General features: G+C 40.1%; 3 protein-coding genes across 4 annotated transcripts; 2 read left to right on the forward strand and 1 right to left on the reverse strand.

Moving 5' to 3' along the window:
- Positions 1–1,606: 1,606 nt before the first annotated feature.
- LOC122641947 (tryptophan synthase alpha chain-like) lies at positions 1,607–20,861 on the forward strand. 2 transcript variants are annotated; one of them, XM_043835297.1, is made up of 9 exons: positions 1,607–1,841; positions 2,548–2,694; positions 2,783–2,848; positions 3,354–3,462; positions 4,245–4,321; positions 18,208–18,285; positions 19,849–19,926; positions 20,431–20,490; positions 20,607–20,861. In XM_043835297.1, the coding sequence occupies exons 1-9, from the start codon at positions 1,659–1,661 to the stop codon at positions 20,739–20,741; spliced, it is 933 nt and encodes a 310-aa protein (XP_043691232.1). In that variant the 5' UTR covers positions 1,607–1,658; the 3' UTR covers positions 20,742–20,861. The 2 variants fall into 2 exon arrangements, with proteins under 2 accessions (XP_043691232.1, XP_043691233.1); XM_043835298.1 differs by having other exon boundaries at positions 1,607–1,837; positions 2,544–2,694.
- Positions 20,806–22,725, reverse strand: LOC122643749 (pentatricopeptide repeat-containing protein At2g29760, chloroplastic-like). The gene has a single exon (XM_043837336.1). The coding sequence runs from the start codon at positions 22,723–22,725 to the stop codon at positions 20,806–20,808; it is 1,920 nt and encodes a 639-aa protein (XP_043693271.1).
- A 1-nt stretch (position 22,726) lies between these two features.
- Positions 22,727–24,402, forward strand: LOC122641946 (pentatricopeptide repeat-containing protein At3g18970-like). The gene is made up of 2 exons (XM_043835296.1): positions 22,727–22,815; positions 22,901–24,402. The coding sequence occupies exon 2, from the start codon at positions 22,940–22,942 to the stop codon at positions 24,380–24,382; it is 1,443 nt and encodes a 480-aa protein (XP_043691231.1). The 5' UTR covers positions 22,727–22,815; positions 22,901–22,939; the 3' UTR covers positions 24,383–24,402.
- The last annotated feature ends 1,711 nt before the right edge of the window (positions 24,403–26,113 follow it).

Genomic DNA, 26,113 nt, shown 5'->3' on the forward strand with positions numbered 1-26,113 from the left:
ACCGTCCGTCCAATACTTGAGAAGATAAAAAAGACATCATTGCCCATGTTTTCAAGGTTGGATTCTCAAGTGTGGTGCACTGGGCAGTGCACTGCACTTGAGAGAATAAAAATCTCTGACGAAGAAGGAAGGTAAGGTGAACGACCCATTACTCTAGTAGAGCAGAGAAACGAGGAAGAACCATTGAACTAGTGGAGTGTACTTCCAACTTTAGATGTTCCTCACCCTCTCGCTCTCCTCACATCATATCTGCTCCACCCTCTCTCTCTCCTTTTCTCCTATAGAAAAGGCCAACCAAACGACTAATGGGGTGATTCTCCCAGAAAATTATCTCCTCCAGTTTGTTGACCGGCCCAGTCCCCCCGTTCCTCTAATAGGGGGATGGTGGACCCCACCTGGGCAGAGTGTTTGGGCATGGGTAGAGAGGTCATTTCAGCCCCCCTTTGTTAGAGGAACTGCGGAACTGGGCCAGGCAGTCAACTGGAGGTGATACAGATCCGATTCTCCCACTTTAGTATCCTTATCTTCTTTTATTGAATGAAAAGACATATATTAAAACGTGACCAACGCAAAGTATTTGAATTACAAAGATTAGATAACCAAGGAAAGGAATTAGACCATAATGTCATGCACGCAATTCCTCATGTAACCAAGCGGGTCCTTGTCTTTTACCCCTCCAATATGTGAGATCCAATTCCTCACTTTTCCTACCCCACACACCCTGAATAAGAATAATGTGGAAAGTTACTCCAATACAAATTACCCAAAAGATCATTTGGGTTGATAATTCCTCATATTTAAAACATGCCAAATTTGATGAGATATCTTTTAAGTTCTTAACCATATGACCTTCCATTTATGATTCCCCATCTCCCACTCCATTTATTATAAGATGGTAACTAGGCAAATTGTTGACTGGTTAGGTTTTTGAAAACCATGGCCCAACCCAAGGTGCCAATTCTCAACCGCCAAGCCCTACCTTCGCCCAACCCCATGGGATGTCCCATTCTTAGTCCACCCTATCCAAGCTCAGCTTTTGCCCGGATCAGGGCGGCCGAGCAGCTGGCGACCAGCATGCAGCCTCACACAGGCATGGACCCCACCTGGGTAGGGTGCTCGGGCAATGGATGGGGTGGTCATTTCGCCCCTACCTGTGTAAGGCCACTTAGCTGCCCGGCCGTTGAGAATCCAAATCCCTTCCCTTCCCTCCCCCACTCCCCCACCTGCCACCCAAAAAAAAAAAAATCCAAGTGTGAAAAAAAAAAAAAAATATCTCTTTTTAAAAAATAAGATAATAAAAATCCATCCAATCCGATCCGATACAGGCCAAGACCGATCCCGGTACCGATTACTAAAACCGTGATTCCAATTTCCAACAGATCACGTGAAGTTATCAACCCTAGGAGGCTAGGAGGTTAAATTGTTTCATTACCTTTTCCGTCCTCCAATGGAGCGTCCAGAGTCCAGACTGGTCTGGTTGGTCCACATTTCACTAGGCGTTTTGAACCTCTGGTGCTCCATGTAATTCGCCCATTTTAAAAGCCCTTGATTTTAAACAAAAACCCACCCCATTTCAGTCCTCGCTGACGCAGACAAAATCAAGAACCCCATTTCACTCCTCGCAGACGCAGACAAGTTTCTTTTCTTTAGGGACTGGAATGGCTATTGCTCTGAAAACAACCAGTTTTCTTCAAACCAGGAAATCCCAGAGCCATTTTCTTCGGTTATCAGCTCCGACATTCACCGTCTCTTTCAAGTCTCGTACTGTAATGGCTACTCTCAGTATTGCTCCGGCTGTTGGACTATCTGAGACGTTCTCCAGACTGAAACAGCAAGGCAAAGTAAGCATTTGAATCTCTTAATTTCTTTATCTTATTTTAAATCCTTCTACTTTAATGGGTTGTTCATAAATATATATTTTTTGAGTTTTCGGAAATCGTTTCTTTCTTTATATCAAGGTGCATGCATGGTCGTCTTCTGTTAACAAAGAAAATCGGAGTGAAATTTTATCTTCATGTTTAGAACCCATTTTCAGGATAATATTCAAAAGCATGGCCTTCCAAAAATGAAAAAAAAATAAAAATGCAAAAAGAGCAGAGGCTGAAAAAGAAAATCAGGAACGTTTTCAATCAACTACTTTTCCAAAGCAGCAAATCTCTCTTGCCCTGACTTTATATCCCCAATCTCTGGGTGCAAAACAAAAAAAATAATTAAAATCTTCAATCCATTATATTGATTACCACAATACACAATATAAGATCTTTTACATATGTAACCTCTGTGTGTCTAGCTGTCTCATATATAGAATTTACATGATCATAAAAAATTTGGATTAGACGATTGATGCTGATCTGATTGTCTCAATATAGCAAATCAATTTGCACTGAAGAAAACCTGCCAACATCAGCAAATTCATAATTGATCTATATGAAACAAAGTTGATCCCAAGTTGTTAATATTGTTTAATGCAATCTGATAGATACTTCTGAAAAACTATGTTTCTTTTTTCATAATGCTGTATATAATAGGAACGTGTTTCATTCAAAGGTGGCTCTTATTCCATTCATTACGGCTGGTGATCCCGATTTATCAACAACAGCTGAAGCACTGAAAGTGCTTGATTCCTGTGGATCAGACATAATTGAATTGGGTGTACCATACTCTGATCCTTTGGCAGATGGCCCAGTTATCCAGGTTTGATGAAATGATACTTTTATTCATTTCGTATTTATATTTTCATAGTTTTCTTTCCCATAGCCTTGCCTTCTGTTTAATATTGTAGGCTGCTGCTACACGTGCTTTAGCAAGAGGCACAGATTTTAATTCAATCATCTTCATGTTAAAGGAGGTAGGTCACCAATATTACTGCATTTCTCCCATTTTCTCTTTCTTTTACCAACTCTCTTTAATATACTGTGACAGGCACCAACATATGTCTGTGTTACCTAAATATTTCAAAATGGTTGATTTAAACTTCAAAATGTCATGTCCATTCCTCATCTGGTTAACACCATTGGCTGTACTACCAGCATATCATGATCAGTGGGGTATGCATTTTTCTAGAATGTGTATTACCACGTCATTAATTATATAAGCAGAGTAAGCACATGGTACATGCTTAAGTTAATGTATGTGTGTGTATGCATGAATATAAATGGACTCAATTTTTTTAGATACACTTGCATATGTTTGAATGTTAGGGTTACGGATTACCCAAAAGTAAAGTTTGGAATTTTTTCCTTTTGTTATTTATTGATTATTTTATATTAGACTTGTGGTTTACTGAGTTAATATGGTGATGAAAAAAATACATGATCAGGATTTTTTCCTCTTTTTTCTTACTAATTTTGTAGGTGGTTCCACAATTATCTTGTCCTGTTGCATTATTTACATATTACAATCCAATACTCAAGCGTGGCACTGAGAAGTTCATGTCCATTGTAAAAGATGCCGGAGTACGTGGTAATGTTTTTTTTCTGGCTGAGATGTAATGCTTTGTTGAATGTTTGAGGGGTGTGTGCATTTGTGTATATACATATAAGATGGGCCTTGATAGATATATGCAGTTTCTCTCCTATTTGCTGGATCTTTTAATAGCAGTATGGATGTTATGTAGCTTGGTCTAGAGCATTCAATGCTTCATGCTGATAATCCTTGATGCTCTCTTCTGCTTTATGTGGTATTTTATGCAGAATCTAGCTAGTAAATGGCCTACCTGAGCACTTCAAATGGGAGCCTGACCATATCCAACACATAGTACCTTTGTTACATGAATCTTATCCTCCCTGTACCTGTTTAACAAAGATTTAATATAACTCAAGGAATGAATAACTATTTATGGTTTCCTCTTTGATTGACAAACCAGCGTTCTATTTCTTCCTTGAGGTGTGAATATCATATTTAGGATGCTTACTAATTGTATAGCATATGGGAGATTGGGAATGCAGCGGTATGTGTTGCAAAAGTAGTAATTGTTAGCGCAATGGCGCTCCTGTACAAATCCCCTAGTGTCTTCCTTGCTTAATGTGACCAGTAAACAAGAAAAAGGGAAAAGAGAAAATTATTCTTTTCTACTAACTATAGCTTGTGTAGGTTATGATTGATAAATACTATCATCATACTTGTTTCTTCAACGTATGAACTACTTAAAATCTGAAACGTGGTGTCATCCCTCCCTTTGTCCTGTTTTCATTTTTCACCTAATATAATGTATAATTTTGTTTCATTTAATCCTTTTTCTTCAGGGCTTGTGGTTCCAGATGTTCCTCTGGAGGAGACTGAAGTCTTGAGGACAGAAGCAGCTAAGAACAATATTGAATTAGTAGGCCCTCCAATTTGCATTTCCTTTTCGGGTTCTCAGATTTTTCTTTGTGATGGGAAGAATTATTTAGTACTAAATCTTTGGCTTTTAAGGTTGTTAATTTTTTAATTATATGCTTAGAAACATAGTTATCAAGGCGGCAAGGTGACCACAGAACCTGGACGCCTTGATAAATATGCTTAGAAATGTAGGATTTAAATCTCAAAGCATTGGCTGCAAGAATATTTTTAGGATGGATCTTTTATGTGTGTCTGGAATCATTACCTTATAATTCATTCAATCTTTTATTCCCTTGTAGCGTACTGCATTTCAACTCATATGCTTTCATATATATCGATATTGTAGATTGAACCAGAATTATACAGATTCCTCAATAATATTGTCTTTTAAATACATAAGAAATCTAAGGGATATATTATCATGTATTTGAAATTCGAAGTACTAATATAAAATGCATAAGAAGATAAGTAAAGTTTTTGTTGGCAGAAGGATTTGCTCTTGGTCATATATGATGTATTAGCATAAAACCAATGTAACACAGGTTTGGGTATGAGGATCAGGTAAGGTTTGTGTCTCCCCAAAACATAGGATATGGTGATATGTGCTTAAAATTGGATATGGTTGCAGGGACTCAGCTAAGACGTGTCAAAAGAAGTGGGGTCAACCCTCTTCTTCTTCTCATCACAGCCATGTCCAAATATGAAAATGAGTGATGTCAAAAAAGGAGCAAAAAACTTACGAAAACTCCAATCAAATTCTATTTGACAAAGGAAACAAAAAAATTGGACCAAACTCTCTTAACAATGATGACTATTCCGCTAGTGTTTTGCTACCACTCCCAAGCCCAGATAAAGGGGGAGGGTTGGTGCGTTAGGTAGCAGCTGAGACACACACACAAAAAAAAAACAGCCAAACCATTTTTCCATGGATTCTAGAACCCCTTATATTTTTGACCTTATGCTAGGGCACGCGCTACACTTTGACCCTGATTTGGTGAATAATGAGCAAGGGTTAGCTAGGGCATCCCTTGTAAGCGATGCACCATGTCAGCGCCCGGATGCGGTGACAAGTAGGCAAGGGTTCTTGCACCGTGGATGAGTGCGAGTAAAGAAGCTAGTCCAGAAGCGTAAGATTAGATTAGCATCTTGGAACATAGAATCTTTAAAGGGTAAGAGTCTAGAATTGATATATGTTATAAGGAGAAGAAGGATTAACATAGCTTGTACTTAAGAGACAAGATGGAAGGGTAAAAAAGCTAAGGAGCTGGATGACTTTAAACTTTGGTAAACGGGGGAGAAAAATAATAGAAGTGGAGTGGGTATAGTATTGAATAAAAATTTAAAGAATGATGTGGTGGATGTTAAAAGGTTTGGTGATAAGATTATGTCCATCATGACTTAGGCTGTGTTTGGTATGCATTCTTGAAATGCATTATGGGTCGATTTCGCATTCTCAGATGATAAAGTAGTTGTTTTTATCGTCTGAGAATGCCGACCCAGAATGCATTCCAAGAATGCATACCAAACACAGCCTTAGTGTAGCGTAGATGAGGATGCTGAGATGGATGTGTGGGAAAACCAAGGTTCGAAAACTCGGGTCTCGGAGCCATCTCGGCCCAGCAAAAAACCGAGTTGGGCCGAGATCTCGCCGAGTTTGTGCATTTTTTTTTTCCGATTCGGAGGCCCATCTCGGTGGGTTTTAGACCTCTTTTGGGTCTAAAAATCGGTATACAGCCTATTTTAGGCCATTTAAACACAATGACATTATTAGATTTTGCAAAAACAAAGTCCAAATAGGAGTTTCAGTTAGTGAGAAAACAGGACAGACACTTACTTATTCTAGAAACCAGGACAGACACAGGACAAACAGTCTTATTTATGCCTAATATCATTTAAGTAAATGATTGTATTTCATTTACTTAAGATATTAGTCATAAATAAGCAAATACCCTATTTGAATCCAATAAAAATACTTAAAAATTAAATTCCAAAAGGAAAAAAAGTCAACCCCAGTTCGGGAAAAAAGCTGGATTTTCGGTGAAGGTGCAATTTTCAACTTTCTAATCTTTGGGTTTTCTCAAATCTAAAAATTCCATAAATCTTAATATGGTAAAACATTGCTAAAAACCAAAAGTGCGGTAAAATATTCATTTGTTTTGATGTCCAAAAATATATTTTCATTCGTGAGCGTTTATTGGATGAAAGTTCCACGAAATAAGTTTGATCGATAAATAACTCCTTCAATATAAATCAGATTTAAGCAATCTTGGACTTGTTGGAAAGCTTTCAAAACATAGCTTTCCAACAAGTCCAAGATTGCTAACATCTGATATATATTGAAAGAGTTATGTACCGGTCAAACTTAATCTGTGGCGAATGTCACAAAATCGCCTCAATGAAAATAATTTTTTGGACATCAAAACAAATGAATATTTTACCGCACTTTTGGTTTTTAGCAATGTTTTACCATAATAAGATTTATGGAATTTTTAGATTTGAGAAAAACCCCAGCATTAGAAAGTTGAAAATTACACCTATCGCCGAAAATCCAGTTTTTGTTCTTGAATTGGGGGGTTGATTTTTTTTCCTTTTGGAATTTGATTTTTTAACTATTTTTATTGGATTCAAATGGGGGGGGGGTATTTGCTTATTTATGAATAATATCTTAAGTAAATGAAATACAAATACAAAAGGATTTACTTAAATGATATTAGGCATAAATAAGTGTTTGTCTTCTCTGTCTTGGTTCCTAGCATAGATAGGTGTCTATATATCAAGAATTTCCAGCAAGATCTCGAGATCTGACACTCATATAAAAGACCTAGATGGGCATTTTCCTATGTCAAACCGAGATCCGAGATCTCGGAGAGATATTGACATTTTAAGTTTCGTAGGCCATCTCGACTTGGGAAATTGAAAAACCGAGAATCTCGGCGAGATTTCGGACTATGGGCAAAACTAGGAAGGATAAAGTAAGGAATGATCATATTAGAGCTGATTTGGGAGTAGCTCCGATATGTGATAAGATGCGAGGAAGTCGTTTGAGGTGGCATGGTCATGTTCAACGAGGCCTTTGGATGGTCTAGTACAGATGAGTGATTTGATATAGATTGAAGGATATAAAAGAGCCAGGAGCAGACCTAAAATGACCCTAGGAGAAGTGGTGAGGAAAGACATACATAGCTTAGGGCTTGTATCATGTATGACCACGAATAGAGCTGATAGGAGGGCAAGGATCCATGTAGCTGACCCCAATGTAGTTGGGATGAGGCTGAGTTGTTGTTGTTATTGTATTATTTCCATCCAGCTCGTGTTGGAGAAATAGGGTTGTCAATATAAGAAAGGTGAGCTTATTTGCCCTAGGATAAGGTGGTGGAGTTTAAAAGGAGATATCTTGATATCATTAATGATAAATTGGTCAAATAAGGAAGGTGGGACTTTGATGGAGACACTAATACGATGTGGAACGAGATGACTTAATGTAAGACTAAATTAGGTTAATTTAGTCCTAAGTAAACCCACAAATCCAAAATAGAAACCAGAGGCAGAATTAGAAAGTTTATGAAATCAACCAAACCAGCCAAAGGAATTCTCCCAGCTTTGGATCGAATGATGCCTGTATAGGGTAGCAACACTGCTGAAAGTTTCAATTGATTCTGATGGTTGTGCTGGAAGATATGAGTGACAACAGCACCTAAAATAGAAACTAATCCTCTGCAGGCCAAACCAGCCACCAGTTTGGGTTCTAACTTGGATCGAGTGTAGGGTCTATAGAGAGAAGGCTCAGCTGCAAATTTGGTGAAATTCTGATGGGTAGAAGTGAAGTTATGGGGGTGGAATGAAATTAGAAGGTTATGGAGAATAGGGCAATTTAGCCAACAGAATGGGCTAAAAATTGGATCGAGTGGGGGGGGTGTTGGTATGATGCTTTGCTCCACAATTCAACAGGTTCTTTGGAGTGGTTGGGGTGCTATGGAATTAGAAGGTTGCAGCAACTGGGGTCTTTGCAAGGGAGCAGCAGCAGCAACAGTTGAGGTGGAGGGGTTTCTTCAGCCCCTGGTTGGTGTCCTTCAGCAGCAGCAATAATCACAATACAGCAGGGGCTCGAGCAGATGGAGGAGAAGATGAGATAAAAGAGAGAGAAGGATAATGGGATTTGGCTCTCCCCGCCAGGCTCCTAACAGCCCTTCAAGTCACACTCAAACTTGACAAAGGGATCATAATTTGCAGCAAAGCAATTTTCATTCAACTGTAAAATTGTGGGGGAGGCATTAACAGCCTTTACAATATAAAGAGGATAATGTAAGACTGGAGTACCAGTCCCAAAAAAAAACCCACAAAAAATCCAAACAGGAACAGAACCAGAATTAGAAGCTTAGGGTTTATGATCAAACCAGCCAAATGATGGTCACCACACTTGGATCGAGTGTAGAGAACAGTAGGGGGAATCTTGTCTCCAAAGTTGGTTCAATTCCGATGGTCTGATGTAGAGATATCAAGGATTACCAAAATAGAAGGTTGAAGAATCCTTCCAAACAATGCTGTTCTGGGCTTCCAGCTGTAGCCGAGTGTCAGGCTTGGTGAATGAAGCCTGGTCTGCAACTTTGGGTCAATTCTGATGGTTAGAATTGAAAATAGGAAGGTGAGAATGAAAATAGAAAGTAAGTGGAATATGGAAGTTCCAGACTGTGGAATGGAGTGGAAGTGTAAATCGAGTGGAGGATCCTTGGAGATGAAACTCTGCTGCAATTTGGACTCAGTTCTGGTGAATGGTTGAAGAGATCTGAGTTGGTGATGAAATTAGAAGGTTTAGGCTGTAGAGCAGACCAGCCCACAGAATGGTCTCAAACTGGGATCAAGTAGGCCTCCTGTAGGTGTGATTCAACCCTCAAAACCCTGCTGGAAACAGTGTGCAGGTCTTCAAGATGTGGTGGTTCGATTGGGGCTGGAATCAGGGGCACCAACAGGCCAACAACAAGATGGTTCAATCCTCCTTACTGAAGAACAATAGCAGCAACAACACTGGAGCAGCAGAAGTAGCACTCGAGTATCCTCTTTAATGGTTGAAGCAGTTACAATAGCAGAGCCGCAATCAGAGATCGATGGAGAGACAGAGGAGGTGGAGGAGATAGAAAATAGAAGGTAAGGGGTAGGGGGAATGGCTCTCTGAGCCTGGGTCTCTCACCCGCAGCTATCTCAGCTGTTGCAGCACAGGGGACGCTCCCATACTCAATGGCTAAATTGGCCTGAAGATTCATTTCTCTAAATTCTGTTTTTTCATTAAGAAGTGATGCCTTTTAATAGCTTAGGCAAGCTTACAATAGAATATAAACTTTCCAAACTAAGAACTAATCTAAAATAGAAACTACTAAATTCTAGCTAAATAGAAGTTAACTAAATATAGAAACTATTACATATGGAAACTACTTAAGTACATCAAATCTAGCTGACTGGTCAAAGGAGAATTCTCTCCCAAATCGTGGAGCATCTTTGACTGGTCAAGGTGGATCCTTGCCACAATCGTGGGGCATCTTAGACGGACCTGGCTTTCCTCCAGCCGTGGCGGGAGCTGGAGGATCCAGCCCAGCAAAATCAGGGGGGGGTTTGGATCACTTAATGGGAGGGCCTTTCCTGTGAAATGACCCAAACACCCCTATTTTTGCTGGGCTGGTTCCTCCAGCTTCTGCCACGGCTGGAGGAGAGCCAAATTCATATCGGACCTCTGCTTCGCTGGCTCGAGTTGGCCCTGCTGGGTTGGCTCAAACTGGTCCATCTCTGGCCAAAGAGGGGCCTGGTCCTTTGTCTCTTCCTCTGACCAGAATCTACATCAGAGGGCTATACTTGCACCTCAAGTAAAAGAGAAAATAGAAACTTAATAAGTTGCAACATGAAAATAGAAACTACTCTAATTAACTAGGACTGAGATAAAATAGAAACATAATAAAATCTTCACTTCTCCAAGGTGATAACTGAATTCTTCATGTGATCCTCACCAAAGGGATATCGGCCAGCACTTGAAGTCTCAAAATCTATCAAGAAAAATTGACAATAATGCCCCCATGATCTGGGTTTGAGAGACGCAGCAACTCCCAGCCCTATTGGGCTGACCCAACACAAAGTTGGTAGGCCCTCTATGGCCCATTGGGTTGGTCCACCAATTGGTGAAGTGAACCAGCCCTTCTCTCATGAGTTCCTTTAGTGTATTTCTTGCCAAACAGCTTGGTATCTGCATCATGACTGCTTGTATTAAGAAGGTTACTAAAGTTGTCCTAGGCGATTCGAAAGGAAAACGTCATTCCTCCAGAGAGACTTGGTGGTGGGATGATGAGTGTTCAATCAACCATTAAGGCTAAGAAATCTAGTTCTAAGATATGGCAAAAGACTAAGGATGTAGAGAATCTAAAAAGGTATAGCTTTTTCAGAAATGAAGCTAAAAAGATTGTGGGAAAAGCAAGGGCGAAGAAATATGAACATCTTTATAACAATTTGAGCACAAAGGAAAGGGAAAAAAATATCGATAAGATAGCTAAAATGAAGGAAAAGAAGAGTAGCAATTTCGACCATGTTAGATGTATTAAAGGTGAAGATGGTAAAGTATTAATAAGGGATGGGGACATTAGGGAGAGATGGAAAGATTATTTCTATAGTGTACTACATGAAGGCATTTTGCAACCCGGAAGGCTGCATTACCAATCAAGACACAACATGCTGTAGATATATGCGACAAATTAGGGTGTCTGAAGTAAAAGAATCTTTAAGGAGGATGAAAGTAGGTAAGGCACCAAGTTCAGATGGGGTCCCAATGAAGTATGGAAGAGCTTAGGAATCTATGGTTTATCTTGGCTAACCAAGCTATTTAATAAGATTATGAGCACAAGGAAAGTGCCAGATCAATGGGGGAGAAGCATTTTTTGAGCTCTTAAATTGAACCGGTCCAACCAATGGTCCAAATGTCCAATTTAAGTGACTCTTTTCTATTGGCTAGTTTTGTTTTAATCTTATTGGCTCTTAGAGCATCTTTTAAGTATTGTTTTAAAGCTATGTTTTGTCCCCCCCCCCCCCTCCACGATTTTTAGAGGGAGAGGTTTTAGATTTGTAATAGGATTGGGCCTTAGGCCATATTATTTATTAATGAAAACGTGGGAGGCTCCCCCACAAGTTAGACTTTGAAAAAATCGATCTCTTTGCTGCTGCCATTGTTGCTGCTGGTCATCTCCTTTGAAAGTGAGTCTTGTGAGTTATATCAAGACAACCTTGTGAGTCATATCAAGGTGGAAGGGTAGGTGGATCTCCTACGACTCCTTGCATCTTGTAGATCGGGAGGTTCTGCTTCAAAATTGTCTTCAAGGTTGCTGCCATTGAAGTTCTTCCATTACAAGTAAGTTATTTACAGAATTCTACAAGTAACCCTTCTTCTTCTTATCCTATAACCTAGACCTACATTCCCCAATCGATCCCCTACACCCTAGCTTCATCTACTGTCCATTAAACCTAATTGCCTCCATTAACTTCAACCTAGTTTCATCCACAGCTCCATTACCATCATCCCTACACTCGACAGCAGCCCCTGCCCCATTCCATTATTGCAACCCTAATTCCCCTTAAACCCTAATAAAGCCCTACAGCCCTTAAACCAGCCTAGACCTAACCCGCTATCAAAACCACACTATAATACACTTGAACCACCCTCTCACTGTCAATATCACTCGACCAGAATCCCTCCCTTAAATTCCAACTCTAAACCCTAAAACACACCTCATCCCTTCTTTCCAAAACCCGAAACCCTAAACCCAAATTTTCTGAAATTTAAAATCTCATTCAAACCTAACCAAACCTAGTTTATTAAAACCCTTAAAACCTGCCTAATTTTATAATATAAACTACATTCTCATTACCTTACCCTAACCCTAAAATTTGACCTAAAATCCTACTTTTGCCCCAATCGGCCAGTTGTTTAGAAGGTCTGATCCTACCTGGCTCCTAGTAGACTCTTGTCTATCTGGGACTACATTAAGTGGTATCAGAGCCATGGATGAACATGGGAACCCAATTGTGGATCCAGCATTGCTACCCCCACGTGATCCTATGGCTGCTATAATAGAGATGCTGCAGAAATTGAATGAAAAAGTGACATGATTGGAAGAGCAGAGAAACACTCCTAATAGGGACAGCAATAGTCTTCTATTAGAAGATAGATATCAAGTGGATTTAGAAGTACATGGAACTCTGGGAAGAGAAAGGGATCACAAAGAGCACTCCAGAGTTCATAGAGACTATTCCAGAGATCACAGAGATCACTCCAGAGTTCACAGAGACCATTCCAGAGGTCACAGAGATCATTCCAGAGATCACAGAGATCATAGGGAAAGATACAGAGATCACAGAGACAAACGCAGATATGACAGGAATGACAGAGATGGGCCCAGAGAAGATAGGAACAGAAACATAGAAGAGCCTAGGAGGCCTAATTTTGAAGAATACATGAGGTCGTATTTTACAGATGAAGTTTCCAATCGAAGGTATGACACTCAGAAGGTGAAGCTCGAGTTAAAGGAGTTCGATGGGAACCATGATCCTCAAGTATTTTATGATTGGTTTGCTGTTCTTGTTGATTACTTTGATTGGTATGACATGCCTGAAGACAGGAAGATGAGATTGGCACGTACCAAGCTAGTTGGCCCTACCAGAGAATGGTGGAGAATTGCAGAAAGGGACATGGAACTTGATGGCCATGCACCCACTACATAGGCTGATATGAGATACGACTTGAGGGAGAAATATTTGCCTAGACAGTACAGAGCACAAGTATAGGATCAATTCAACTCCCTACGCCAAGGGACCATGACTGTATCTGAGTACATGCAAAAAGTTTGATGCTCTTCCTTCTCGCACTAGCATGAGAGAGAGTACTACTCAGATGTTATCTCGGTTTCGACTGGGATTGAGGGCTGATATTGTTAGAGGTATTGGAGTAGCTGATGTTAAAGATGTACGGGACTGTTTTGAGAAGGCATTGAAGGCTGAAGAATTATTGGCTGGAAATAGAAGATTTGATTCCTCTACTGAAGACACCAACAAAACTTTTCCAGCATTCAAGTCTACTACCAATGGTCACACTCGAGCTGGAAATTCTGCTGTTGGTCCTACTCTATCAAGCTACTCTGTTGGTAGTTCTTCCCGCCCTATAGCTCCTCCACGTGTTGATCATAAGGGAAAGCCCCCATGGACAATAGTGATCCTCACAAGTGTTTCCACTGGAATGAGATTGGACACTATGCCAGTAAGTACCCACAAAAGCATAAACCTGTTAATGTGGATGCAAAGGCACAGGAAACCTCTGATGATAATGATGAACATGGTTTATCTACTTATCCTCCATCTGATGATGATGACTTAGCTAGGTACTATGACAATTTGGGTGGTGATGCTCGAGGTGTTCATGTTATTACTCAAGTCTTGATGGATGAAGTGGCAGAAGATGAAGAGGTGATTGAGAGCATTCCATAAGAAGGCAATGACATTCAAGATGCTGTTCTTGAAGAGGTGGAGTTCGATGAGAAGGCTATTAACATTGAAGACCCTATAGAGATTGACCATATAGAGTTTGTGATGCCACCTTGGTTCTTTGAAGAGAAGGCTCCACAACTTGAAGACTTTATTCCTAATGTTCCTGCCTCACCAGAATTCTGTTCGGGAAGTGTTAAAGCTGCTAATCACATGTTTTTTCGCCCTCGTCACCATAAAGTTCGAGGTCGGATTTCTTCAAGCCAGGACAGCACCTGGAATCCCAGATGGTTGCAAGAAGTTCACCCATTCATCAGAGATGAATGTTTTTAAGATGGGGAGAGTTGATGCAGATCCAAGCATCCGCAAGGAAGACAAGCTGCCCTAACCATAAGGCCATAGTTGGAGCCTTAGTTTAGTTTTATACTTAGTTTATTTTAGCTTTAGTTCATTCTATAGTTAGTTTTTTTTTGAGCTCTTAAATTGAACCGGTCCAACCAATGGTCCAATTTAAGTGACTCTTTTCTATTGGCTAGTTTTGTTTTAATCCTATTGGCTCTTAGAGCATCTTTTAAGTAATTGTTTTAAAGCTATGTTTTGTCCCCCCCTCCATGATTTTTAGAGGGAGAGGTTTTAGATTTGTAATAGGATTGGGCCTTAGGCCATATTATTTATTAATGAAAATGTGGGAGGCTCCCCCACAATTTAGACTTTGAAAAAATCGATCTCTTTGGTGCTGGTTATCTCCTTTGAGAGTGAGTTTTGTGAGTTATATCAAGACAACCTTGTGAGTCATATCAAGGTGGAAGGGTAGGTGGATCTCCTACGACTCCTTGCATCTTGTAGACTGGGAGGTTCTTCTTCAAAATTGTCTTCAAGGTTGCTGCCATTGAAGTTCTTCCATTACAAGTAACTTATTTACAGAATTCTGCAAATAACCCTTCTTCTTCTCATCCTCTAACCTAGACCTACATTCCTCAATCGATCCCCTACACCCTAGCTTCATCTACTGTCCATTAAACCTAATTCCCTCCATTAACTTCAACCTAGTTTCATCCACAGCTCCATTACCATCATCCCTACACTTGACAGCAGCCCCTGCCCCATTCTGCTATTGCAACCCTAATTCCCCTTAAACCCTAATAGAGCCCTACAACCCTTAAACCAGCCTAGACCTAACCCACCATCAAAACCACACCATAATACGCTCGAACCATCCTCTCACTACCAATATCACTCGACCAGAACCCCTCCCTTAAATTCCAACTCTAAACCCTAAAACACACCTCATCCCTTCTTTCCAAAACCCGAAACCCTAAACCTAAATTTTCTGAAATTTAAAATCTTATTCAAACCTAACCAAACCTAGTTTATTAATACCCTTAAAACCTGCCTAGTTTTATCATATAAACTACATTCTCATTACCTTACTCTAACCCTAGAATTTGACCTAAAATCCTACTCTGCCCCAATCGGCCAGTTGTTTAGAAGGTCTGATCCTACCTGGCTCCTAGTAGACTCTTGTCTATCTGGGACTACATTAGAAAGTTTCCTTTTGGGGTGGGGGGGGGGGGGTAGGGTTTGGTGGTGGTGGTTTGAGTGAAAGGTTTACAAAGGGGATAGAGCTTTAGTTGAAATCTTCCCCATTTTGTCAAAACAGTATGATTTTGTAATTTTGAAAGAAAAAAAATCACTTGAAACTAATGAAAACTCCATAAATAGAAATATTTACAATTTTTTTAGTCACAAGTATAAAATCAAGAATAATGTCAGAAATACTTTCACACTTTTAAAAATTGAAAGGGATTCCAACATGCCACATCTTGGAACTATTTCCAAAACGCCAGATATTATACTGCTATGTTTAGTGAAAACCTGGTATTTAACCATTTCAAAGATGGAGAATTCCCTGGATAGGCCATTGTCAAACTTTGGTGGACCATAAAGTCCACCTGCATTGGGTTTTCCCCCTTTTCTACTGTCCCTGTTCTTCAAACCATCTCAAACAGAAATAATTTCAAGAGCGTTATAATAACACACGGAGAAGTCAGATTGATCTGAAATTCAAACCATGGTAGATGATGTGGTGGACATGTCCAGTGAATTTGGGTGTTAATTGAACTGCCACTTGGCAGTTATAGCCAAAGGTGTGGATCACTGTTCATTTGAAAAAAGGGGAAATTATGTGGCTAATTTACTCACTCTCTCTCTCTCTCTCTCCCCACCGATCTCATTATGCCGGTTGGAACACAACATTCCACCTCGCCCCTCCCCCCACTGCTCCTGTTGCTAGTCCATCGTTGCTGCCCCTCCCATTGTTTTCTGGAACCTCCACTGCCCCTCTCTTCGCCGCTGCTGCTGCCCCTTCCTTTGCCGTTGTTTTTTGCCCCTTCATTCGAATGAACCACAAAGAACACAATCGCCATTACTTTCACCATTTTTCTGTAAGTATTGAAGAAGTCCTGAAGAAGAGATGAATCTTGGCTAATATAAAATTATAAATATTAAATTAGACAAGAGACTAAGCCATTGTTGTTTGGTTTTGGAGTAGTCAATGCGGAATCATGGATAGAAAATGATACGTGCCCGTTTAGTAGTCTACAGTCTACATAGAACACAGTAAACACTTTATTAAATGTAAATGATTCATTTAATGCCCATTTAGTCATCATTGTCAGTTTTATTAATATTAAATATATTAAGATAAAATGTATTCAAAATGATACATGACTCATTAATGACCAGGCTCTTTTGTGGAGAGTGAGTCGAGCCACAAAACTTGGTTTTCCAACAATGGAACAAGCTGAGGAGTAATTGGGCTTGTAACTCATCGTTAAGCACCATCTTCATGTAAGAGAGCTGATTTACGATATTTTGCACCTCGTTCAAATGTTCTGCAACTGAGTTTCCTTCTTTGCACTCACGAAAGCTTTGTTGTCGATAGTCTTTCTTTCGTAAACTCATTCTAATTTTTTCCACAATTATATGCCGATGTCTCTGTGGATACGTGATGGAAAATGGTGTCATCCAGAAATTATCGGATAAATCCAATGGTTTTCGGATCAAAGGCCTTCCATTTAGCATTAGACGTTTTTTCCTGGTTTTGTCATATCACCCTCTATGTGTGCATACAGATCCTTGCAATATCACAAATCTTTCATCTTCGTTTTCGAAATCATCCAATTGCTCCCATTCAAGCTAATCATCTGTATTATTGTGTGTTATTTCATCGTTTACACAATTTCGAGAACCTCGCTTTGATACCACTTGTTGGGAAGAACAGACTTTTCACACCTGTGTGCAAGTTAATAGAGAAACACAACGACAACCAAGTATGTGCAAAATAATAATACAGAAGCAAATCAAGCCAACTGCAAAAGAACACGCTAATTTTAACGTGGAAAACCTTCTCAAGGTGAAAGGGAAAAACCATGGGACCTCATTCAAGTAACAACTTCCACTATGATAAATAATGAGATTACAAATCTCCTCTCTAGTCAATGCTAGAGGCTACCAAACATCAAGAATAATAGCCTATTTTGGATAACAAAACATCTCACCAAACAATGCGGATTCACAAGAATACTGCACTCTCACCTAATACTCGGCGTGATAAATACAGGAAAAGTCGTAGTACCTTTCCTTCTTCCCTTGACAGAAAGAACGTGCCTGTAATCTACATACGAGGAACACAAGAGAGAGAACCTTCTCTTCTTCCCTTTTCTTCTCTCTATTCACTCTCATGGAAACATAGGAGGAAAAGTAGAATTCTCATGCACGCTTGATTCACGTACCGGACACAATATGAGAGAAGAGAAAATGAAGAGGTTAAGCCCTTGTACTTACTCACACTCTTCCTTCATATGCATATATATAAGATAACATTGTACAATGAGGAGTGGGTGGTGTAATGGATGAGAGTTCGAAGTGATATGAGAAAGGTGAGTTGGTCACTTCTCACTGTCATCTTGAAAAGTTACAAGGTAAGTGGGTCTCTGAGTCTCCTTATTGAAGATGTTGTGAAGAGGGACCCAGCAAAAAATTGTTTTAATAAGAAGTTAAGGATCTATTTTTTTCTCTTTGGTCATAGAAATTCAAAGGGCTAAAGTTTGTCACACGTAGTAAGTTGTGAGATTGACATGGACAATGATGTTGCAAAGGGGCTGTATATGTACATATAGCCAATATCTATGGTTACCTATGAATTGCTTATCTACTGTATGGGTTATATGTCAGCAGTTATGTTAACTGTCATGATTTATGTGGTTGTGTTGGCAAATTAGAATAGGGTGTTGGATATTCATTTTAGTTGGTGTTCTGAGATTTATTACTATGATTAATCTGTCTTCGGTTGTTTCACTTATCTTTTCTTGTGTGGTTGAGGTACTGCTCACAACACCTACTACTCCAATTGATCGAATGAAAGCCATTGTTGAAGCTTCAGAAGGATTTGTTTACCTTGTAAGATGCTTTTTCCCGCAGATAAATTTTACATACTAGTTCCTCAGTTAACTTGTAGTTTTGGCTGTCTTTTATTTACGGTGTGTTCATTTTTTTTTTGTCATTCAACCATTCCCTGTTATATGATTCATATGAAGTTTATTAACAAGCTTTTAACTTGCCTGATATCTCCACTTGCACTGGTTAGTATGATGTGCTATACTTTCATGAACAGTTATATAGAGTCAGCATTACCAACACATTCCTCCTTTGGTTCCCCCTTGTTGCTGGCCATGGAGTTTAGTTGTTCAAATGTGTATGATGAGTAGATAAATGACTGTCAAAAGGTGGACAGCGATCCAAAATCTTATGTGTAGGCCACTAGGCCTTCGTATTGAAACTTATTTTTCTAGCCTTGTGAATTTTGACATTTAGATGATTTATAGCTTGAACAATGTCCTGAATTGCCTGATGGTGGATAAAAGGATCCTCCCTGGAGAGAATGACCTGATCTCTTGAGAATGTCTGTAAGGTGTATGACTAATTCTTCAAGTTTTAAGGGAAAGTTTTAGGACTAAAGGCCAACTTATTGCATCCCTTGAAACCGTTATTTGATGTGGTTGATCTTACAATCAAACTGATCCGGAAAACTGAACTTCAAAGAGTATTAAGATAGTAACATTTGGCGCTGAATTTTATGAATAAATATCAAGATTTGTCAAAAGCCTGAAATGTTGATTTCTCTATTTCCATGTGTTGTTAAAGCTGGATTGAGGAGATTCAGTCGGATGAGAAATTGGAACAGGTTAGCAACCTGTTTTTGTATCACAATATTGAATATCAAGGGTGGTAGTGTTCTTGTGGAGTCTTGTATGGCGGAGGAGAGATTTACTAGTCTAGTTGATTTTCTGAGAGGAAAATGAAGTGTCTGACAGATGTCGAGACACCTCGTAATTGGGTGTATGCCCAAGAACCTTTGGAGTAGACTGTTTAGTATTTTGGCCTAATAGCTGTTTCATCCTAAATGAGTGAAATTGATAGAAAGGGATGAAACAACCGAAAATCCCGAAATTTCTGACTGTTGTAATGCAGTGGGTTAAGTCATTTTGACCTAGCCATCCTAAACTGAAACTTTCAACGAAGGAGCAGATGACAGTTGTTCAGAGATCCAGTATAGTGGATGTTTAGGGCTGTCAAGAAGCCAAGCTGAAAGCTTTGCACGGGCTTGGAAACTTGGTTTGGACTTTAGGCCTGCTTACTTATCGGTTTCAATATCTGTTGCTTATCTTTTTCCCCTCTTAGTTTTTCTATTTCCATTACAGATGAATGGTACAGACTGTGAAGTATGCTCAAGAGACTACTGAACTCCCACCGAACTTGCACCCTATGGAGTAACTTAACAGATCATGCATATATCTGATACTGTTATCAAATTCTACTTAAAAGGAAAATTGGGGTCCCTAACATCCTAAACAGAATTTGGAAAGAAAAATAGAATCGAAATATAATGTTGAACTTTGTATCTTCCTCATGGATCAACTCCTTTACTTAAAATTCATACTAACTGCAGATTCTCTCATGTAGGTGAGCTCGGTTGGAGTTACTGGAACCCGTTCATCTGTAAGCAGTCGGGTGGAATCTCTTCTACGAGAAATTAAGGAGGTTTTTCTTTAACACATTATTCTTGCCTTAAAGCGTAAAAGTTCAACTTTTCTCTGTGGCACAAAGCCATGCAAATTTCACCACTTGGTTAGATGTCAAATACCCTGACAGCTTGCTTGATTTTTGAAGATATGCAACTTGGAGTTGCTCAGTCTTATACATATTGTTTACCTTAACTAAAAACTCTTAAAGCTGGTAGATATGCTAGTAAATACAATTTGTGAAATTGATTGTTGAAGTATTTACCCCTCGGATGCACAATGGGATGATCCTGCAATAGGAATTGTCGTTTAGTTTGCCCAGCATTAAGAGATAAGCAACAGACCACATAAATAATCCATCGCAATCATGGTTGGGGTGATTTTATTGATGATATTTTGGGTTCTCAACATAAAATAATCCATTGCAATCATGATTGGGATGATTTTATTGATTTTAACCGAGTTATAGGAACATACATCATCTATGTCTAAATCTATCTCTATTCTGAATCTCTGATAACAGAAAACAGCTAAACCAGTGGCAGTTGGATTTGGCATATCAAAACCGGAGCATGTGAAACAGGTCAGCCATAGCATACATGACAATCACACACACATGGCATATGGAATATTTATGCTTCCATTCAAACTCTATTCAGTGCAAGAACCTTATATCATGTCAACTCTCATTTGATTCAGATAGCAGGATGGGGAGCTGATGGTGTGATTGTTGGTAGTGCCATGGTGAAATTGCTGGGTGAAGCGAAATCTCCCGAGGATGGGTTGAAAGAGCTAGGAACATTCACCAAGTCCCTAAAGGCTGCACTCCCTTAAGGACAGTGTGTTGGACCTTATCAAGTGTGTAATTGGATTTATTTAAAGATCTTAAGTATCATCCCTACTTCAACATCATCTCCATTTTTTCTAATATTGAATGAATCTCAGCTTGCATGGAATGTGAATTGTCACCCACAAGAAATTCATGAACTGTGCCATTCACCTCTATTAAGCTGCACCCAGGTGCTTTCCTCAGACCACTCTCCTTCATTTCTTTCCTTAGTCTCATAACTGCGTCCCATCTAGAGGCTTCTGCATACATGTTAGACAGCATTACATGTGCCCATGGATCGGATGGGTCTAATTCAAGTAGCCTCTTGGATGCAATCTCACCAAACTCCACATTGTTGTGGACTTTACAAGCACTTAATAAAGCTCCCCAAATGACCGTATTAGGCTTCATGGGCATTTCAATTGTGAGATTGTATGCCTGTTGCAGACATCCCATTCGACCCAGAAGATCAATCATACAACCATAATGTTCAATCTTAGGTGCCAAATTATGAAGTTGCTTCATTGAATGGAAAAACTTCCAGCCTTCCTCTAGAAGTCCTGCATGTGCACAAGCATTGAGGACTCCCACCATCGTGACATCGTCTGGTTGCACCTTTGCTTCTTGCATCTGATGGAAATGATATAAGGCCTGCTTGGAATGTCCATGCATTGCTAGTCCACATATGATGGATGTCCATGAGAAGAGATCTCTCCTAGGGATTTTCTCAAAAACTTGAAGTGCCTTATCAATGCTGCCACACTTAGAATACATGTCAATCAAACCAGGATCTAAAGTCGACTCCAAGTTCAACCGGTTCTTCTCCAAGTAGGCATGAATCCAAGTACCAGTGTCCAAAGCCCCAAGACTCGCACAGGCAGAGAGGGTGATCAACAAGGTCAATTTGTTAGGCTTCACACCTGATGACTCCATCTGGTGGAAGAGAGTTAATGCCTCCTTGCAACGGCCTACACGAGATAGTCCTCCAACCATAGTGTTCCATGATACTATATCTGGGTTTGGCATCATCTTGAACAATTGATATGCAAGGTCGATGTTATCGTGTTTGATGCATTGTTGAATCATGGTGTTCCAAACCACAACATTCTTCACTGGCATCTCACAAAACAAACGATGTGCAAAATCTAAACTCCCACTCTCACCATACAAAGTTAAAAATCCGCTACATACAAAAGCATCCATATCTATCCCACTCTTGCTTATGAAGCCATGCATTGTCTTTGCCATGTCCAAGTCACCCAACTGACTACAAGCTGAAACAATAGTTGCCAGCGCCACAGCATCAGGCATCAGGTCCAATTCCCTCATCTTGCCAAAGAGTGTCAGCGCTTCTTGTGGGTTCTTCTCACAAACATAGGCACGCATGATTGCAGTCCACAATACCAATCCTGGTTGAGGTACTTCGTCGAACACTTGATGTCCTTTATCCACGAATCTGCAAGCTGCATAGAATCCAACTAATGAACTAGAAACAAATTGATTAGTCCCACATCCCGTTTTAACTATATTTGAATGGATCTGTTCACCCTGTTGGAGATCCAATCGAGCAGTCAAGGCTCTGATAAGGTATAAAAAAGTGTGGCCACCTGGTCTGGCACCGGTTCCAAGCATTTCTTTGTAGACCAAAAGAGCTGGGTTTATAGAACCTGCATCATTGTCTGCAAGCTTCTTGATCATGGTATTCCATGTGAAGATATTGGGTGAAGGGATTTGGGTAAATATTAAACGAGCATAATCGGATTCAACGAGTGCAGGGGAAGCGAGCAATTGACTGGCAGCGAAAGGATCTTTGATGATGCCAGAAATTATCATGTGGGCGTGGATCTGACGAAGTTTTCGGGCATCAGTGATGGTGTCTAGCAGAGAAAGGAAGGCTGTGGTTGATGTTCTTGCGGTCTGCAGAGTAGGGGTACTGAGATCACGTAGAACACAGTGGAGACCTTCCATGCAGGAATTTCTTCCAATCATGTTTATTAGGTTCCTTTATTCATTGCCGAGAGAAAAAAATGAATCTTCCAAAAGAGTTAAGCAAGGACAATTTATACTAACCACCTGTGCATAGATATTCGAAAGCAGCAATTAGGTGAGCCTGAACTTACTTCAGTTGCCGTGCATCCTTGCACAGGCTTGCTAGCCTAGTGATTAGGTCCTCCTCCATCCTAACCCAGCTGCAATCACCCATATGGTTGGGCTCCTAAGAGACAGATTCCTCTCGCTGTTGCAGCGAGGGCAGATGTTTATAGACCAACTAAGACAAATTCATGCGCAACTGATCATCAATGGTCTTAATTGTTGTCGGGCAGCTTCAATGGTGGGCAAGTTGATCGATTGTTATAGTGTGGTCTCAGCTTCAGGGGGCATGGATTATGCCCGTCTAATCTTCAGGTACGCTGAAGAGCCAAACGTCTTCATATATAATGTAATGATTAGATGCATGCCGCCCAAGGAGGCAACTCAGATCTTCGCCCATGGAATTGCTATGGGGAAGTTGGTGTTCGACAATTTCACATACACATATGCACTCGGAGCATGTGCTCGATTGTCATCATCGATGGGATTATGGGAAGGTAAGCAGATACATGCCCGGATAATCAAGGTGGGCTTCACATCGGATGTCACCGTGCAAACGACCTGCTTACATTTTTATGCAAGGAGAAATGAGCTTCCCTCAGCCAGGCAGGTGTTTGACGAAATGCCTGTTAGAACTAGTGCTTCTTGGAATGCAATGATAACGGGTTATTGTTCACAGAGAAGAGGAACCAAGGACCATGCCAAAGAGGCATTGGTAGTCTTCCATGCCATGCTGCTTGACTGCAATGTAAAGCCCACTGACACAACAATGGTTGGTGTGCTCTCAGCGTGTTCTCATTTGGGAGTGTTAGAGACAGCAAGCTGTGTTAATGGGTATGTACATAAAGTAATACACGACCCAGAGAATGATGTTTTCATTGGCACAAGCCTTATCGATATGTACTCGAAATGTGGGTGTCTGAGTAGTGCATTGAATGTGTTCAAGCGAATGAAGGAGAAGAACATATTGACTTGGACTGCAATGATGGTAGGCTTAGCCATCCATGGACAAGGCAAAGAGGCTTTGGAGCTATTTGGTTCAATGGAAGCTGATAATGTAAGACCAAATGCAGTCACCTTCACCTGTCTACTATTTGCATGCTGTCATGCAGGACTTGTCGATGAAGGGCTCCAACTCTTCAACAATATGAGCAGCAAATTTGGCATTAACCCTCAAATCCAGCACTATGGCTGCATTGTTGACCTCCTCAGCCGTTCAGGCCACCTACAAGAAGCCTTTGAATTCATAATTGATATGCCCCTTGAACCTGATCTTGTATTGTGGAGGAGTCTGCTAGGAGCATGCAAAGTTTATGGGGATGTTGTGATGGGTGAGAAAGTGGGGAAGCTCCTGCTCCAGCTGCAGCAAGAGCAGGGTTCTTGGGATTCATTGTCTACATGTGAAGACTATATAGCTTTATCAAATATGTATGCTATGGCACAGAGGTGGGAGGATGTGGAGATGGTGAGAGAGACTATGAAAGTTAAGGGAATACAAACTAAACCTGGTTGCAGTTTGGTTCAATCTGCAAGCCTCCTCTTGGCTGAGCAATAATAGTTCATTATTCATACCAAGTTATCTCTTTGGTAGTCTTTGAATGTATCCGCATTGAAATTTGGCAAATTTATGGGTTCCATTGTCATTTGAGTCCATGAGGTTGGCTTGATGCTTCGGATCCGGATCCTCTCCAACTACTTGGACGTCCAACTCATCTCTAACCACCCATCCATTGGCTGGAAGGACTTGGACACGCATCCAAACACTTGCCAACACCTGTGGATGCCCGTCCAAGTCCTCTCCGCCGTTAAAAGGGTGGTTGGAGAGGATTTCCCCCCCCCCCCTCACTCAATAAGATAGACTCAGCTCTAGTAATTAGTGCATGAAGATGACTTGATGCTTATGGTTCAGCTCTAGTAATTAGGTCAGCTTAGATTTTCATCAAATTAATTCATTTTAATCATTCCTTCACTCATTTTTTATGATAACTAGAGATGACTTCATCTGAGTGAAAATTGATGGCCTAAAGATGCTATGAAATATCAAATTGAAATAGCCTCATTCCAAGTTGAAGGATTTATATGAACAAATGTGTGTTATTGGAGAAAGAAGTGCATCTGTATTCCATGGAGTATGTTCTAGTTGAGTGTGTCCAAGACGCCAGTGTAAAATAGAATCTTTCATGCCAAACCAATGAAGATATAAGAAGTGACATTAGACAGTTCTATAGGAAGACCCACATTACATGATGAGGGAACATGGATGTAGTTCATGGTATCAACATTGATATTCCTATTAGTATCGTTTGCTGATGATATCAATACCGATACATATCAGACCATATTAGGTTGATACTGGATCAAAAATTCATTTTCACCAAAAAAAAAAAGAGACTTTATACAATATTGGCTGGTTCGCATCAATCACGAATCAATCAAGTATCAGTATGCCTAGTTGATCCGATATCGATACCTAAAACCATGTGAAAGAAAGCATAGAAAATGTTAAGAGGAAAGAGAGGGTGAGAGGGTGGTTTGGGGATTCAGGTCCTCTGTAGCGCGGCAGAGTTTGTAGTGCATCATTCGATGGCCTGTAGTGCTCGGGCACGTAGCCCAACACACAGGTGGAGTGTTGGGCTGCATGCCCAAGCATTGTGAGCCGTTGGATGTGTACTACAGTCCCTATTGCGCTACAGAGGAGCCCAACTCTTGGTTTGGCCATCATTTTCTCAAAATAAAAATACACAGCTAGTTCGGAAAGTATGGTTGTCAGCAGGTGTGTGCGCTTTTGTCAAGAGTGGGCACAAACATCTCTACCAGAGGAGCAAAAAGGGCAGCACTTACTGGTATCCTAGGCCAGGCCCACACTAGCTTGTCTATGAGTTCAATCATAATTTATTCAATTTCATATCTAATTGTTTAAAAGATTATAATTTTATATGTATTAATTAGATATAAAAAAAAATCATATATAATCGGGAAAAAGATTCTTACGATGTTGGATGGTTGGAGTGGGAAAGAATTAACACACTTTTTTTTACATAATGAATCATGACTGATAGGGTTCACATTGACATTCTCTCCCTAATCAATATATATGTGGGTACTTAGTCGAACGAAATTCGTCTCCCCACCTTCCCATTACTGTTTTCCTCTCTGGTCGTCTCTGGCATAATAAAAAATTCCATCCTTTAATTATTTTAACCGCCTTGCCATCGTGAAATGAAAAATCTCATCCCTGTTAAATGCCTCCACGAGCTCTCACTAGTCAATATGGAGTGATATTGTT

Source organism: Telopea speciosissima, chromosome 10 (genome assembly GCF_018873765.1).
Source record: "Telopea speciosissima isolate NSW1024214 ecotype Mountain lineage chromosome 10, Tspe_v1, whole genome shotgun sequence".
Taxonomy (NCBI): Eukaryota; Viridiplantae; Streptophyta; class Magnoliopsida; order Proteales; family Proteaceae; genus Telopea; species Telopea speciosissima.

Bases quoted from the DNA above. Each gene is read 5' to 3' on its own strand.
- LOC122641947 (XM_043835297.1), top strand. From the start codon at position 1,659: ATGGCTATTGCTCTGAAAACAACCAGTTTTCTTCAAACCAGGAAATCC. The intron at 2,695-2,782 runs GTTTGATGAAAT...TTAATATTGTAG, and splicing joins CAGATGGCCCAGTTATCCAG to GCTGCTGCTACACGTGCTTT. The intron at 2,849-3,353 runs GTAGGTCACCAA...CTAATTTTGTAG, and splicing joins TCATCTTCATGTTAAAGGAG to GTGGTTCCACAATTATCTTG.
- LOC122643749 (XM_043837336.1), bottom strand. From the start codon at position 22,725: ATGATTGGAAGAAATTCCTGCATGGAAGGTCTCCACTGTGTTCTACGT.
- LOC122641946 (XM_043835296.1), top strand. From the start codon at position 22,940: ATGGTTGGGCTCCTAAGAGACAGATTCCTCTCGCTGTTGCAGCGAGGG.